Below are 17,216 nucleotides of genomic sequence, written 5' to 3'. Positions count from 1 at the left end.
CCGGGGAGGCAGGGCCGGAGCCGCCGGGGGAGGCGGGGGCCGCGGCCGGCCAGGCTGACATCATTCCGGGGAGGAGCGGTCCCTCCCCGCGCCGCGCGGGGGGCGCCGGGCACCCCGAGGGGAGACCCCCGGGAGACCCACGGGACCGACCCCCGAGACCCCCGGGAAGGAACCCCGAGATTCCCAGGAGCGACCCCCGAAACCCCCGGGAGACACCCCCGGGACTGACCCCAGAGACCCCCGGGAGGAACCCCCGGCAGGGACCCCCGGCAGAGCCCGATGAGGCCACAGAGAAGCCCTGGAGAAGTCCCACATGGGGCCCGGGGTAGCGTGAAGTGCCCCCAAAGTGTCCCCAGGGACACCCCGGGGGGATCCCAAATGGGGGCCAGGGTACCCCAAAATGACCCCAATGTGTCCCTGGGGTGACCCCAAACCAGCCCCAGGGACACCCCGAGATGATCCCAAATGGGGGCCAGGGTGGCACAAAGTGACCCCAACGTGTCCCCAGGGACACCCTGGGATGGCCCCAAAGAGGCCCCGGGACCCCAAACTGCTCCCAGGGTATCCCAGGAACCCCCCCCTGAATCCCCAGGGACCCCCAGGGTGACCCCAAACAGGTCCCAGGGAATCCACCTGTCCATGTCCGTCTGTCCATCCCTGTGTCCATCCCAGTGTCCATCCCAATGTCCCTGTGTCCATCCCAGTGTCCATCCCAATGTCCCTCTGTGCACATCCCTGTCCATCCCAGTGTCCGTCTTGGATGTCCATGTCCCTCTGTCCATCCCAGTGTCCATGTCCCTCTGTCCATCTGTCCATCCCAGTGTCCATCCACCCATGATCTCGTCCATCCTGATGTCCATGCAATAACAGCTGCACTGATCTCAGCATCCATCCATCTGTCCGTCCGTCTGTCCTTAATCCATCCCTCTCTCCATCCATCTGTCCATCTCTCTGTCCATCTGTCCATCCCCCTCCAGCATCCGTTTGTCTGTCCCAGTGTTCATTCATCCATCCCAGTGTCCTTTTGTCCATGCCCCCATTCATCCATCCGTTTCCCAGTGTCTGTCTGTCCATCCTATGATCCGTTCATTCATCCATCCCAGTGTCCACCCATCCATCCCCATCTATCCTCTGTCCATCTGTACCATCCATCTGTCCATCCCAATGTCCATCCATCTATCCATGCACCCACCTGTTCCAGTGTCCATCTGTCCATCCACCCACAGTCCCATCCATCCCAATGTCCATCGTTCCATCCATCCATCCATCCCAGTGTCCATCTGTCCATGCATCCCAGTGTCCATCTCACAAGTCATGGCCATCCACCCACAGTCCCATCCATCCCAATGTCCATCGTTCCATCCATCCATCTGTCCATCCCAGTGTCCACCCATCCATGCCCTCATCCATCCCAGAATCCATGTGTCCATCCCAGTGTCCATCCGTCCATCCCAGAGTCCATGTGTCCATCCCAGTGTCCATTTGTCAATGCCCTCATTCACCCAAGCATCCCATTGTCCATCCCTCCCTCCTTCCTGGTGTCCATTTGTCCATCCCGGTGTCCATCCATCCATCCCAGCGTCCATTTGTCCATCCTAGTGTCCATCCATCCCAGTGTCCATTTGTCCATCCCAGTGTCCATCCCTCCCAGTGTCCATTTGTCCATCCCTCCACCCCAGTGTCCATTCCTCCAAGTATTCATTTGTCCATCCCAGTGTCCATCCCTCCCTCCCAGTGTCCATCCCAGTGTCCATCCCTCCCAGTGTCCATTTGTCCATTCCAGTGTCCATCTGTCCATCCCAGTGTCCATCCCTCCTAGTGTCCATTTGTCCATTCCAGTGTCCATTTGTCCATCCCAGTGTCCATCCCTCCTAGTGTCCATTTGTCCATCCCAGTGTCCATCCATCCCAGTGTCCTAGTGTCCATCTGTCCATCCCAGTGTCCATCCCTCCCTCCTAGTGTCCATTTGTCCATCCCAGTGTCCATTCCTCCAAGTATTCATTTGTCCATCCCAGTGTCCATCCCAGTGTCCCTCCCTCCATCCCAGTGTCCTTCCTACTGTCCATCCATCCCTCCATCTGTCCATCCCAGTGTCCATCCCTCCCAGTGTCCATTTGTCCATCCCAGTGTCCATTTGTCCATCCCAGTGTCCATCCGTCCCTCCATTTGTCCATCCCAGTGTCCATCCCTCCCAGTGTCCATTTGTCCATCCCAGTGTCCATCCCTCCCAGTGTCCATTTGTCCATTCCAGTGTCCATTTGTCCATCCCAGTGTCCATCCCTCCTAGTGTCCATTTGTCCATCCCAGTGTCCATCCATCCCTCCATCTGTCCATCCCAGTGTCCATCCCTCCACTCAGTGTCCATTTGTCCATCCCAGTGTCCATCCATCCCAGTGTCCATCCCTCCCAGTGTCCATTTGTCCATCCCAGTGTCCATCCCTCCTAGTGTCCATTTGTCCATCCCAATGTCCATCCATCCCTCCTAGTGTCCATCTGTCCATCCCAGTGTCCATCCCTCCCAGTGTCCATTTGTCCATCCCAGTGTCCATCCCTCCCAGTGTCCATTTGTCCGTCCCCCCATGACCCCTCAGGCCCGTCCCCTCTCCCCTCCCCGCCTCCATTCCGGGACGGGCTCCTTGGGGATCCGCGCCCTAAATGTCCCCTGATGGGGACAGCGGCACTGGGGGGACACCAGGGGACCCCAAATCTCGCTGGGGGACAGATTTGGGGTCACCAGTGGGGTCCGGCTTTATCCCACGGGATTCCCATCGGGAATGGGGTGGGGGCTCATTTCCCACATTCCCGGGGTCGCCCCAAAACCCAGAGGGACAATGCCACCCCCTCGTGTCCGCTGTCACCTCCGGGGGACCGAGGGGACACCCCGGCATTGCCCGCGTGGCCCTGTAGGGGGCGCCCTGTGCGTGTGTGGTGACGTCAGGGGCACGCCTACATCGTGACGTCACAGCCATGTCCAGTGTGACGTCAGAGTCCCGCGGGTGACTGCAGAGGACAGGCAGGGGCGACCCCAAAATGGGCACAAGAAACCCCAAACCCTGGGAGCTGTCAGCCCAGAAATGGGAGAATTCACCCCAAAAATGGATCCAGTCACCCCAAACGAGGAAAATTAATCCCAAAAATTTGATCCAGTCACCCCAAACTGGCCAAATTCACCCCAAACTGGGAGCAGACACCCAAGAACTGGGCATGGAAACCCAAGAATTGGATCTGGTTACACCAAACTGGACAAATTCACCCCAAAAATGGATCCATCCACCCCGAATGGGACAAATTCACCCCAAACTGGTCAAATTCACCCCAGAAACGGCCAAATTCACCCCAAACTGGGAAAATACACCCCAATAATGGATCAAGTCATCCCAAATGGGTCAAATTCACCCCCAAACTGGACAAACTCACTCCAAAATTGGATCCATCCACCCCACATGGGACAAATTCACCCCAGACTGGGAAAGTTCACCCCAAAACTGGGCAATTTCACCCCACAAATGGCCAAATTCACCCCAAACTGGGAAAGTTCACCCCAAAACTGGACCCAGTCACCCCAAACTGGGCGAATCCTCCCCATCCCGGGGTGTTTGGGGTCGGGGGTGGTTTTGGGGTCCCCTGGGCTGATCCCATGGACCCGTCCCCTCTGAGTCACCCCCTGTCCCCATCCCCCCCTTGCGCAATTCCCGTTTCCTTCCCCCTTCCTGTCCCGGATATTGGGGAACATCCGGCCTGAGTCACCCCTGGGTGTCACCAGCACCCCCCCAAAGTCCCCCCCGGATCCGGATTCATGGGAATTCCATGTGGGAAAGCAAAAAAAAAATCTCGGAGTTCCAGCCCAGAATTGCGATTTTGGGGTTTTTTTGGGGGGTTTTTGTTCCCAACCCAAACCATTCCATGATTATGGTTCAAAGTTTCATCTCAATCATCCTGGAATTGCTGTGGGATCGATGTGACTGTGAATATTCCCTTGGGAGATCCCATTCCAGGGATTCTCATCCCGAAAAAGAACCTGAAAAGGAAAATAGAGGAGCAGGGTAGGGCCAGCGCCCCAAAAATTCCAAGGATGGAATTCCAGGTTCCCCATCCCTGGAAGCGCCCGAGGTCAGGTTGGATGGGACTTGGAGCCCCCTGGGGATGGGATTAATGGGATTGATGGGATTTGGGGTCACTTCCCAGCCCAAACCGTTCTGGGATTCCAGGAGAAGCTGGAGAGACCCTGCCAGGAGTGGGGTTGGGATTGGGGAGTTGGATCCCACTGGGATTCCGGGGTTTCTCTGGGATTTTGGTGTCTGAGGGTGGAAGAAGTGAATTGGGGTCCAGGGGAGTTGAGATGGAACTGTGGGAACAAGGACACAGGGATAGGGACAGGGACACAGGGATATAAGGACACAGGGATGTAGGGACAGGGATATAGGGACACAGGGACAGGGATATAGGGACACAGGGACACAGGAACAAGTTCAGGATCTGGGACAGTGGCTGGGACAAGTTCAGGAATAGGGACAGGGACAAGTCCAGTGACAGGGCCAGGATGAGGAACAGGGTCAGGGACAAGTTTGGGGATGGGATCAGGGACAGGGGTGGGGACAGGGTCAGGATCAAGGACAGGGACAAGTTCAATGGCAGGATCAGGGACAGACAGGGACAGACACAGGGACAGGGACCAGTCCAGTGACAGGACCAGGATGGGGGACAGGATCAGGGACAGGGGGGATCATGGCAAGGGACAGGCCAAGTTCAGTGCAGGGACAGAGAGAGCCAGGGACAAGGATGGGGACAGGATCAAACAGGGACAGGGACAAGTTGAGTGACAGAGTCAGGGACAGGATGGGGGACAGGATCAGGGACAGTCAGGGACAGAGTCAGGGACAGTCAGGGACAGGATGGGGACACGATGGAGGACAGGAGACCAGGGACAGGCACAGGGACAAGTCCAGTGACAGAGCCAGGAACAGAGACAGGGACAAGGACGGGGACAGGATGGAGGACAGCACCAGGGACAGGGACCAGTCCAGCGACAGGATCAGGACTGGGGACAGGGACAAGGATGGGGACAGGATCAGGGACACTCAAGGACAGAGCCCTCAACCCTGCCTGTCCCCGGGGGCGTGGGGACACGCGTGACGCCGGCCGGGTGGCACCAACGCGGTTCCTGTTCCCCGGCGGGCACGGGGCAGGAAGCGGGGACAGCACCGTCCCTGTCCCCAGAGTGTCCCCAGAGTGTCCCCAGAGTGTCCCCAGGGCCATGGCCGACGTCCCCGACCTGTACGAGACCCTGGAGATCCAGTACCCGCCCCCCCGGGCCCCCCGCCCGCCCCGGCCCCCGGCGCGGTCCCCGCGGTGGCACCGGGCGCTGGGCACGGCCCTGCTGCTGCTGCTGGCGGCGGCGCTGGCGGCGCTGGGCACCCTGTGTGAGTGGGGACAGCGGGGACAGCGGGGGGACAGCGGCGGGAAAGGGGGGACGGGAAAGAGGGGACATCGGGGACAGCGATGGGAGAGCGACTGGGAAGGGGCTGGGAGTGGAGGAGTGGGGTTTGGGGAAGGGTTGGAGATGGGCTGGGAAGGGTCTGGGAGTGGGAGAGGGGTTGGGAAAGGGGCTGGGAGTGGGGCTGGGGTTTGGAATGGGGAAGGGGCTGGAGAGGGGCTGGGAGTGGGGAGCGAGCTGGGAAGGGGTGAGACAGGGATTGGGAAAGGGACTGGGAATGGGCAGGGAGCTGGAGAGGGGCTGGGACAGGGGAGGGGGCTGGGGAGGGATTGGAGAGGGGATGAGACCGGGAAAGGGGCTGGGAGCGGGTCTGGGGTTTGACGAGGGGCTGGACAGGGGCTGGGAGTCAGGAGTGGGATGGGGAGGGGGCTGGGGTCTTGGGAGGGGTTGGAGAGGGGAGAGGGACGGGGAGTGAGGCTGGGGGCTGAAGAGGGACTGGGAGTGGGATGGGGGAGGCTGGGAATGGACTGGGAAGGGACTGGGAGCTCCGGGCACGGTCGGGGTGGGGCCGGGGCTCTGTGGGCAGGGGCTGGAGCAGGCGGGGTCGGGGGTCCCGGACAGGGGACAGCAGGGGACAGGAGGGGACAGGGACCGCTGGCAGGGTCGGGGGTCCTGTCACTTCCCTGTCCCCCCCCAGACGTGCAGAGCCGGGGGGAGCTGCGGGCGGCGCGGGCGGAGCTGGCAGCGGCCACCGACCCCCTGTGGGCCGACCCCGACGGTGAGGGACCCCCGGCACCGGCCCTGTCCCCAGCCTGTCCCCAACCTCAGCCTGGCACCAGCCCCTGTCCCCAGACCCCGCCTGCAGCCCCCGTTCACCACCCCCTGACCCCAAATTGTCCCCAGCCCGCAGCCCCTGTCCCCAAATCCTGTCCCCAAATCCTGCCCACAGCCGCTGCCCCGTCCTTACCTGCGGTCCCTGTCCCTTGTCCCTGTCCCCACAGTCTCCCCAGCCCTTGTTCCCTGTCCCCAAATCTTGTCCCCAGTCCCTGTCCCTAACCTGTCCCCATGTCCTGCCCCAGTCCCTGTCCCCACAGTCTGTCCCCAACCCTTGTCCCCAGTCCCTGTCCCCAAACCCAACTCCTGTCCCCATGTCCCCGCAGGTGACACCCCTTCAGCGGCACAGCTGCGGCAGGACCGGCTCGGTGGGTGACAGGGGAGGTGACAAAGGCGGTGACAGGGGGAGGTGACAAGGGGGTGTGGCCGTGTCCCAGCGCAGGGCGGTGGCTGCGGGGTGCCGGGCTCGGTGAGGCGACAGGACGGTGACAGGGGGTGTGACAGCGCTGTCGCCGTGTCCCCGCGCAGGGCGGTGGCTGCAGGCGCTGGCGCTGGGCTGGCGCTACCACCGGGGCAAGATTTACCTGTTCTCGGGCCAGCGGCAGCCCTGGGCCGCGGCCGAGGCCGCCTGCGCGGTGACACACGCGCACCTGGCCTCTGTCACCAGCGCCGAGGAGCAGGTGAGGCTGGGGACACCGCGGGGACACCGCGGGGACACCGCGGGGACACCCACTCCTGTCCTGTCCTGCTCTGTCCCCTCCCACCTGAGCAGCGTCTGCCTGTGCACCGTTATAGGCGTGTCCCCAAGTCCTGTCCCCAAATCCTGCTCACAGCCACTGTCCCCAAGCCCTGTCCTGTCCCCAAATCCTGGGCAAAGCACCTGTCCATAAATCCTGTTCTGTCTCCAAGCCCTGTCCCAGCCCCTGTCCCCATATCCTGCTCACAGCCCCTGCCCATAAATCCTGTCCTGTCCCCAAGCCCTGTCCCCAACCCTTGTCCTGTCCCCAAATCCCATGCACAGCCCCTGTCCCTAATTCCTGTCCCCAAATCCCGGGCACAGCCCCTGTCCCCCACCTCTTGTCCCCAAACTGTCCCCAGACTGCAGCCCCTGTCCCCAAATCCTGCTCACAACCCCCGTCCCTAAATCCTGTTCTGTCCCCAAGCCCTGCCCCCAAATCCTGTCCCCAAGCACTGTCCTGTCCCCAAATCCTGCTCACAGCCACTGTCCCCAAATCCTGTCCTGTCCCCAAATCCTGTCCTCAACATAGCCCCTGTCCCCAAATCCCAGGCACAGCCCCTGTCCCCAAATCTTGTCCTGTCCCCACCCCCTGTCCCCACCCCTCCTACCTGCGCATCCTCCACCCCCCTCCCTTCCCCGGTCCCCCATTCCTGTCCCCTGCCACACCCTCTGTCCCTTCTCCCACTCCCTGTCCCCCATTCTCATGTCCCCTCACCTGTCCCCATATCCCCCATTCCCTACCTGTCCCCTCACCTGTCCCCGTGTCCCCACACCTGTCCCCATGTCCCCTCACCTGTCCCCATGTCCTCTGACCTGTCCCCATGTCCCCACACCTGTCCCCGTGTTCCCATTCGCTGTCCCCTCACCTGTCCCCATGTCCCCACACCTGTCCCCATGTTCCCATTCGCTGTCCCCTCACCTGTCCCTGTCCCCATGTCCCCTCACCGGTCCCCATGTCCCCTCACCTGTCCCCTGTCCCCACACCTGTCCCCATGTTCCCTGTCCCCTCACCTGTCCCCGTGTCCCCTCACCTGTCCCCTCACCTGTCCTCATGTCCCCTGACCTGTCCCCGTGTCCCCTCACCTGTCCCCGTGTCCCCAGGCGTACCTGGCCCGCGAAGCCCGCGGTGGCTCCTACTGGATCGGGCTGGCAGCCACGGGCCCGGGGGGCTCCTGGCGCTGGGCAGACGGGACCCCCTATTCCCCCGAGCGCAGGTGAGCGGGGCGGGGACACCTGGGGACACCTGGGGACACGGCTGTCCCCTCTCCCTGACCCCGCCGCCCGTTTCTCCCGCAGTTTCTGGGCGCCAGGCCAGCCGGACAGCACTGACCACGGCCAGTGGGGGGGGGAGGGCTGTGTCCAGATCCACCCGGTGGGGGCGGGGCTCTGGAATGACCACAACTGCAACTTCAGCTTCCCCTGGGTGTGCCAGAGGGACCTCAGTGTCCCCTGAGTGTCCCCCGAGTGTCACCGGAGTGTCCCCCGAGAGCTCTTCCCCAGGGAGGGGAGGGGAATTTACGGGGGTCTCTGGAAACAGCGGGGTGATCCCACTAATCCTGAAGGATGAATCCTGCGGGGGGCTCAGATCCCACCAAAATCAGTGGGATGATCCCAATAATCCTGGGGGACGATCCCAGTAACCCCGTAGGATGATCCCCGTCAAATCCAGGACATTCAATCCCCCCAAAAGAGTGGGATGATCCAAATAATCCCACGGGATGATCCCAATAATCCCGCGGGACGATCCCATTCATATCCAGGAGGTTCAATCCCCCAAAAAACAGTGGGATGATCCCAATAATCCCGTGGGATGATGCCACTCTTATCCAGAAGGTTCAACACCCCAAAAATCAGTGGGATGATCCCTCTTATCCAAAGGGTTCATCTCCCCCAAATCCAGCGGGATCAATCCCACAAATCCAGCGGGATCTCCCCCTTTTATCCAGGGATTCCCCCGATCCAAGGTGTCCCCAATGTCCCCAATCCCGATTTAAGTGTCCCTCCCCCCCGCGGCATTTTGGGGTTCCCTAACCCCCACCCAGGGACATTTTGGGAATTCGCCCCTCGAATTAATCACAGCTGAGCAGAGAATAAATTGCTTTAAAAAAAAAAAAAAAAAAAAAAAAAAAAAAAAAAAGAAACAAAACACAAATTACCTCAGAATACACCCCAAATAATCCTCAAATAACCCCCCCGAAAAAAAAACCAAAAAACCCTAAATAAGCCAAAAATAAAACCCAAATAAACCCCCGATACACAAGAAAACATAAAATACCCCAGAAAACAGCAAAAAAACCCCAAAAATAATCCCAAATAAACCCCCAGAACAACCTTCCAAAAAACCCACAAAAACCAATAACCCCTCACAAATAACAATACCCAAAAAAACCCCTAAAAAATCCCCCAATATCCCTCAAAACACCCAAAAAATAAAAAAAAAAAAACGAAAACAAACTCAAACAACCAAAACAAACCCAAATAACCCCAAAAGAGGTAGAGAAAAATCTCAACCTTCCAAAAAAAAAAACCCCAAAAGATAAAATAAACCCAAATCACCCTCAAAAAAGAGGGAACAAAAAAATGAGGAGGAATAAAAAGGGAATAAAAAGGGGGGAAGAAGGGCAAAAAACGGGAGTAAAAGTGGGAAAAGAGGGTGGAAAAAAGGGAACAAAAAGGGGGTGGAGAAAGGGAATTTAAAAACAGGGAAAAAAGGGGAGAATGGGGGGAAAAGTGAATTAAGAGGGAAAAGAGGGAGGGGAAAAGGGAATTAAAAGGGGGAGAGAAAAGGGGAAGAAAAGAAGAGGGAATTCCCCGACGCGGCGCGCCCAGGGGAGGCGCTGAGAGGCCGCAGCGAGGCCGCTACGTTGCGATATGTCGCGACATGTCGCGCTCTGCCACCTGTCGCGGGGCCCCCGTTTATATTGGACATGAAAGGCAGCGGCAGCCAATGGGAGAGCGCGACAGGCGGGACCGGCAGATTGTGAGAGCTGATTGGTCCAAAACATGATTGACAGGATAAGTCACTAATAAAAGAGCGCAGTGGGAGGAGCCAGGAAAATGCGGAAGTAATTAATGCGCGGGCGCGAAAGAAATGATTGACGGGAGCTGCAGCCAATTGGAAGCGAGAAGGAGCTAAATAGGCGGGATTGAGGAAAAGGGCGGGGCTTAAAGTGCGGGATGGCGCGAGTGCGAGCGGGGTGACATGGGGGGGGACATTTGAGGGGGATTTTGGGGACACGGCCTGGCCAGGACATGGCTGGGGGGAGGGACAAGGAGGGGGTGGCGGTTGAGAAGTCACCCAGAAGTTCAGGTGAGGGGCGGCTGAGGAGGAGCCATGTCACCACCATAACAATCAGCCCCTGGTCAGGGATGTCACTGTCACCTCCTGGGGTTGTGGCTCTGTCCCTGTCCCATCCCAGTGTCCATATCCCATCCCAGTGTTCATATCCCATCCCAGTGTTCATATCCCATCTATGGTGTCCATATCCCATCTATGGTGTCCATATCCTATCCCACTGTCCATATCCCATCCCAATGTCCATATCCCATTCCCAGTGTCCATATCCCATCTATGGTGTCCATATCCCATCCCACTGTCCATGTCCTATCTATGTTGTCCATATCCCATTCCCAGTGTCCATATCCCATCTATTGTCCATATCCCATCCCAGTGTCCATATCCCATCCCACTGTCCATATCCCATCCCAGTGTCCATATCCCATTCCCAGTATCCACATCCCATCTATGGTGTCCATATCCCATCCCAGTGTCCATATCCCATCCCCATGTCCATATCCCATCCCAATGCCCATATCCCATCCCAGTATTTACATCCAATCTCAATATCCATACCCCATCCCAATTTCCATGGCAATCGGATGCTCCTTGAAGCCCCGCCCCCCGTTGCCATAGCAGCAGCGACTCATTCCTGAAGCCCCGCCCCTTTTCCATTACAATAAGACCACCCTTGAAGCCCCGCCCCCGTTTCCATGGCACCGCGACGCTCCCGTGAAGCCCCGCCCCCGTTGCCATGGCACCGGGACGCTCCCGTGAAGCCCCGCCCCCGTTGCCATGGCACCGCGACGCTCTGGCCGGGCTCCCATGGCGGCCGAGGGGCCGCAGCCGGCGCCGGACACGTCGCTGGTGTCCCTTTACCGCTGGCTGGACACGGTGCCACTGTCGCGGCCGCGCAGGAACATCGCCCGGGACTTCAGCGACGGGGGTTGGCCTGGCGGGGACACGGCGGGGCGGCCGGGGGTGGGGAGGGGGCGATGTCCCCGGTGGTGCCACCCGCAGCGTGTCCCCGCTGTCCCCGCAGTGCTGGCGGCCGAGGTGGTGAAGTTCTTCTTCCCCTCCATGGTGGAGCTGCACAGCTTTGTGCCCACGAGCTCCACGGCGCAGAAAGTCGCCAACTGGGGCCACCTCAACAGGTAGGGACAGGTGCCACCAGCTCCGTGGGGCGTCCCCAAAGTGTCCCCACCCCTGTCCTGGGGTCCCGCTGTTGGTCACACCCCGACAGTTCCGTGGGGCCTCAGAGCCACCGTGGCGTGCTGCGGGTGGGGATTGCTGTCCCCTCTGTCCCTCCTCCGTGCCCCTCTGTCACCTCCCCCGGGTGTTTCCTTGATCCCAAATTTCAGGAAAGTGCTGAGTAAGCTGAATTTGCGCCTCCCGGAGGAGATGATCCAGCAGCTGGTCCAGAGCCGGCCGGGAATGGCCGAGCAGCTCCTGCAGCTCCTGCGGGAGAAAATCCAGGAGAGGCAGAGGCAGAGGAAGGTGAGGGAAATCCCGGGAATGGGGAATTCCCGGGAATGGGAACGTCCCAGGAAATGTTGGACATTGGGGTTTGGAGCAACCTGGGATAGGGAAAAGTGGCCCTGGATGGGATTTAAGGTCACTCCCAAACCAAACCATTCCAGGATTCTGCTCTGGTGCCAGGCTGGGAATGTTGGGAATGTTCTGGAGAAGGGAAAATTCCAGGGAATCCTAAAGGGGCTCCAGGAGAGCTGGAATTTGGGACAAGGCCTGGAGGGACAGGACACAGGGAATGGCTCCCACTGGGAAAGGGGAGATGGGGCTGGGATCTTGGGAAGGAATTCCTGCCTGGGCTGGAATTCCCAGATTTGCTGTGGCTGCCCCTGGATCCCTGGGAATGTCCAAGGAATCAGGTTTGGAGCCACCTGGGCTGCTGGCAGGGGGCTGTCCCAGCTGTTCCAGCTGTTCCAGGTGTTTTCCTGCCTCTCCTCGCAGCCCCCAGCGGAGCCGGCAGCTCTGGAGGAGGGCGGATACCTGGACACGGGTAGGGATGGGGAGGAAAAGGATCCCAAAAATCCCTCCCTGGGATCTTTTGGGGTGGCTGGGAGGGGACAGGGGTGTCGGGGCAGGTGACCCCATCCATCCCTGTGGGGTTTTCCAGCCCATGCCAAGGTCCGGAGCGATTTGGGAAACCAGGAGGGCGTTGCCAGGTGAGGGCTGGGCAGGGAACGGGACCCTCTTGGGATCGTTATGGGATTTTTATAGGGTCACTGTGGGGGTCAGGGGGTCCCTGTGGGGTTTGAGGGGTCACTGTGGGGTTTGGGTTGTCCCCGTGGGGCTCAGGGGGTCACTGTAGGGTTTGGGGGGGTCATTGTTGGGGTCTGGGTGTCCCTTGTGAGGGTCAAGGGGTCACTGCAGTAGTTTGGGGATCACTGAAGGGGGTCAGGGGATTCCTGAGGGGTTTGGGGTGTCCCCGTGGGGGTCAGGGGGTCCTTGTGGTGATTTGGGGGTCCCTGTGGTTTTTGGGGTGTCCCCATGTCGGTCAGGGGGTCCCCACGGTGGCTTGGGAGTCCCTGTGAGGTTTGGGGGGTCAGGGGATCCCCATATGGCTCTTGGCGTCCTTGTGTGGGTCAGGGGTTCCCTGTGGGGTTTGGGGGTCACCGGAGAGTGTCTGGGGGGGTCACTCTGGGGTCTGGCTGTCCCCGAGTGTCCCTGGGTGTCCCCAAGTGTACCTGAGTGTCCCCGCGGCTCCTTCTGGGGACATTCCCATGGGATCGGGGGACGGGATTTGGGGACCCCCCCGGGCCACAGGCGGGCTCGGCGCTGTCGCCACGTCCGTGTCGTGTCGCGGCGCCAGGGGGGACATGCGACAGCAGCTGGAGGAGCGCGAGCAGGCGCTGCAGCTGGCGCGGGACACGATCCAGGTGAGCGCATCCCAAATCCCGGGGCCGGGAGCGACCCTGGAGGGACACGGGGACATCCCGGGGGGACACGGAGACATTCCAGGGGACACTCGCGACACTGGCCTGGCCCCCGCTCTTATTCCCGGCTTTTCCCTGTGCCCCCCTTCCCGGCTTTTCCCAGTTTTCCCCAATTCCCCCTTTCCCGGCTTTTTCCCTGTCTCTTCTTCCCTAAAATTTTGTCTGTCCCTCCTTCCCCGTTTTTCCCGGCTTTTCCCTTTCCTCTCTCCCCGACTTTTCCCACTTTTTCCCAATCGCCCTTTCCCGGCTTTTCCCTTGTCCCCTTTCCCGGTTTTTCCCTTTTCCCCCTTCCCGGCTTTCCCCGGTTTTTCCGGATCCCTCCTTTCCCGGATTTTCCCTGCCCCTTCTTTCCTAAAATTTTCCCTGTCTCCCTTTCCCGGCTTTTCCTTGTCCCCTTTCCCATTTTTCCCTGTCCCCCCTACCTGGCTTTTCACAGTTTTTCCCAGTTCGCCCTTCCCGGATTTTCCCTGTCCCCCTTTTCCCGGCTTTTCCCTGTCCCTTATTTCCCCCTTTTCCCTTTCCTCCCTTCCCAGCTTTTCCTGGTTTTTCCCTGTTCCCCTTTCCCGGCTTTTCCCGGTTCCTCTTTCCCTAAAATTTTCCTCATCCATCTTCTCGGTTTTTTCCTGTCCCCCTTTCCCGGCTTTTCACTTTTCCTCTTTCCCGTCTTTCCCCAGCTTTTCCCTCAAATTTTCTCTGAAATCCGGGTTTTTCCCACTGCATATGTAAATTTGGGAAGGGCCTCAATTCTATGGGATATCGGGGATGGGAATAGCGGGATATCTGGAATCCCCTTTTTCTTTTTTTATGGAGGGAAGGGGAAGCTGAGATCGGAACCCCAAATCTATCATTTCCCCTGAAAAAAAAAAAAAAAAAAAAAAAAAAAAAAAGCCAGAATTCCCTGCGTCGGGAAGACCCCCCCGAGGGTGGGTTTGGGATTTCAGGATTTGGGATTTGGCTCCCAAATCCCTCGGGAATCGCAGATCCTGCAGGCCAAGGTGGGGCGGCTGGAGCAGCTGCTGCTCCTCAAAAATCTCCGCATCGACGACCTGAGCCGGCAGCTGCAGCAGCTCCAGGGCCACCGCCGCTGACAGCGACAGTGACACCGCTGCCCCCGCGGGGTGGCACCGCGCTGGTGGCCCGGGGACAGCCCGGGGGCTCCCAGTGGCTCCCAGCGCGTCCCAGTTCGCCCCGTGCCCGGCGCGGCTGCGGCGCTGGGGAATAAAGTGTTGGATCTTGGATCGGGGTGAGAGCGGAGTGAGGGGACAGCGCGGGGACAGCGCGGGGACAGCGAGGGGACAGCGAGGGGACAGTGTGGGGACACTGAGGACAGCGTGGGGACAGCGTGGGGGCAGGGTGGGGACACTGAGGACAGCGTGGGGACAGCGTGGGGACACTGGGGACAGCGTGGGGACAGGGTGGGGACACTGGGGACAGCGTGGGGACAGCGTGGGGACAGCGTGGGGACACTGGGGACAGCGTGGGGACAGGGTGGGGACACTGGGGACAGCGTAGGGACACTGGGGACAGCGTGGGGACAGAGTGGGGACAGCGTGGGGACACTGGGGACAGGGTGGGGACAGCGCGGGGACAGAGTGGGGACACTGGGGACAGCGTGGGGACACTGAGGAGAGCGTCGGGGCAGCGAGGGAACAGGGCGGGGACAGTGTAGGGACACTGGGGACAGCGTGGGGACACTGAGGACAGCGTGGGGACAGCGCAGGGACACGGAGGACAGTGTGGGGACAGCGTGAGGACACTGAGGACAGCGCGGGGACAGGGTGGGGACAGCGGGGAGGGGACACGATGGGGACACTGAGGGGGACATTGGCGTGAGGACATCAGGGCAGGGACATCAAGGTGGGGACACTGTGGGGACATTGGGGACATACCCCCCGTGAGGGGGGATGGCAGGGTGGGGACAGCAGGGTGGGGACAAAGGGGTCAGGACATCATTGTGGGGACATCAAGGAAGTGACAGCAGAGAGGGGACACCGTGGAGAGGGCAGAGTGGGGACATCAGCGTGGGGATGGCAGTGTGGGGACACCGTGGGGACAGCAAGGAGGGGACAGCGTGGGGAAAACATTGTGGGGACATCAGCATGGGGACACTGTGGGGACACCCTGGGGACACCCTGGGGGACACTGTGGGGTCATTCTAGCGATGCTTTGGGGACACTCTGGGGATGCTTTGGGGACACTCTGGGGATGCTTTGGGGACACTCTGGGGACGCGGTGGCCGCCGGGATTTAATCCCTTCCCAAATCCAAATCCCGTTGTTTTTGTAATCCCGGAGCAAATCCGTGGCTGGCGCTGGGTGGTGACAGCGACATCCCCCGTGTCCCTCCCCCAGGTGACATCCCCAGCCACGGGGACACGGCCAGGGGTGGCTCTGGGGACCGTCCCTGTGCCAGAGTGGCTTTTTTAGGGAAAACCTGGAATTTCCGGCCCGTGTGGGAATGGGGGGGACAAGCCGGACCCTGGTGTCCCCTCCCCTGGGGATAAACCGGGTGTGATGTCACCGTGTCGGTGACAGGGACACAGCCGGGGCTCTGGGGATCCCTGGGAATGCGGATCCCGGGTTTTTAAGCGTTCCAGCAGCTGGACCTGCCCCTGGGGAGTGACACTGTCCCCTCTGTCCCTCACGTGTCCCCGCTGTCCCTCACGTGTCCCCTGACCCCGCTGTCCCCCGCATTCCCGGGGGACAATCCCGGCGCTCCCGGGATGGGAATGGGCGGCGTTGGCCGTGTCCCGGTGGGATGTGGCCGTTCCCTGTCCCCTGTCCCCTGCCCCCTGTCCCCTGTCCCCTGTCCTGGTGACACGTGACCATTCCCTGTCCCCTGTCCCTGCGGGAAGGGACAAGGAGGTCGGGATGGGGACAGCAGGGACAGGGCTGGATGGTCCCAGGCTGGGCAGTGACCAGGGAATAGGGTGGGAATGGGATTGGGGTGGGATTGGGATTGGGATTGGGATTGGGATTGGAGTGGTTTGGGATTGGGCTGGGATAGGACTGGGGATGGGATTTGGATTGGGACTGTGGATAGGGTGGGATTGGGATTTGGATTGAGGTGAAATGGGAATGGGAAGGGGAGTGGGAATGGGATTGGGATTTGGATTGGGATTGGGGTGGAATGAGATTGGGGTTGGGATGGGATTTGGATTGGAATAGGATTGGAATGGAAATGGAAAAGGGAATGGGATTTGGATTGGGATTTGGTTGGAATGGGATGGGTTTGGGATTGGGATGGGATTGGGATGCAAATGAGATGGGACTGGAAATGGGATGGGTTGGGATTGGAATTGCGGTTGGGATTGGGATGGGGATTGGGAATGTGGATAGGGTGGGATTGGATGGGGTTGGGGTTGGGGTTGGGATGTGATGGGAGTGAATTGGGATCAAATGGAATGAGATGAATGGGATGGAGTTGGGATGAGATGGGATCAGGTGGGAGAGGATTGGAATGAGATGGGACGAGAAGAAATCAAACAGGAAGGAAATGGGATGGGATGGGATGGGATGGGATGGATTTGGGAGGATTTGGGATTAAATGGATGGAATGGGATAGGGAAGGGAAGGGAAGGGAAGGGAAGGGAAGGGAAGGGAAGGGAAGGGAAGGGAAGGGAAGGGAAGGGAAGGGAAGGGAAGGGAAGGGAAGGGAAGGGAAGGGAAGGGAAGGGAAGGGAAGGGAAGGGAAGGGAAGGGAAGGGAAGGGAAGGGAAGGGAAGGGAAGGGAAGGGAAGGGAAGGGAAGGGAAGGGAAGGGAAGGGAAGGGAAGGGAAGGGAAGGGAAGGGAAGTGAAGGGACCCCGCCGCTCCCCCGCCCCTCCCCGTTCCCATGGCAACGCCCCCACCGCCCACAAGGGGGCGCCCCGCGGCGCGCGCGCCCTCCTCTCATTGGCTGCCCCGCCCCTTGGCCACGCCCCTTAGCAACACTTGTTTGCAACAATCCCGCCCCTTAGCAACGGCCCGGGAAGCGCT

General features: G+C 60.0%; 2 protein-coding genes across 2 annotated transcripts; both read left to right on the top strand.

Annotated features, from left to right (window-relative positions):
- Positions 1-5,225: 5,225 nt before the first annotated feature.
- On the top strand, positions 5,226-8,712 carry LOC130252646 (C-type lectin domain family 4 member F-like). Its single transcript, XM_056490420.1, has 6 exons — positions 5,226-5,420; positions 6,132-6,212; positions 6,595-6,636; positions 6,797-6,948; positions 8,109-8,221; positions 8,304-8,712. Exons 1-6 carry the CDS (start codon positions 5,255-5,257, stop codon positions 8,458-8,460), a joined length of 711 nt encoding a protein of 236 aa, XP_056346395.1. The 5' UTR covers positions 5,226-5,254; the 3' UTR covers positions 8,461-8,712.
- A 2,309-nt stretch (positions 8,713-11,021) lies between these two features.
- Positions 11,022-14,478, top strand: SPEF1 (sperm flagellar 1). The gene is made up of 7 exons (XM_056490419.1): positions 11,022-11,230; positions 11,327-11,438; positions 11,646-11,781; positions 12,256-12,304; positions 12,422-12,470; positions 13,118-13,184; positions 14,222-14,478. Exons 1-7 carry the CDS (start codon positions 11,080-11,082, stop codon positions 14,327-14,329), a joined length of 672 nt encoding a protein of 223 aa, XP_056346394.1. The 5' UTR covers positions 11,022-11,079; the 3' UTR covers positions 14,330-14,478.
- The last annotated feature ends 2,738 nt before the right edge of the window (positions 14,479-17,216 follow it).

The sequence above is a fragment of the Oenanthe melanoleuca genome, chromosome 4 (genome assembly GCF_029582105.1).
Source record: "Oenanthe melanoleuca isolate GR-GAL-2019-014 chromosome 4, OMel1.0, whole genome shotgun sequence".
Taxonomy (NCBI): domain Eukaryota; kingdom Metazoa; phylum Chordata; class Aves; order Passeriformes; family Muscicapidae; genus Oenanthe; species Oenanthe melanoleuca.
The sequence above is the reverse complement of the archived record's forward strand: the minus strand, read 5'-3'. Positions and strand labels throughout refer to the sequence as shown.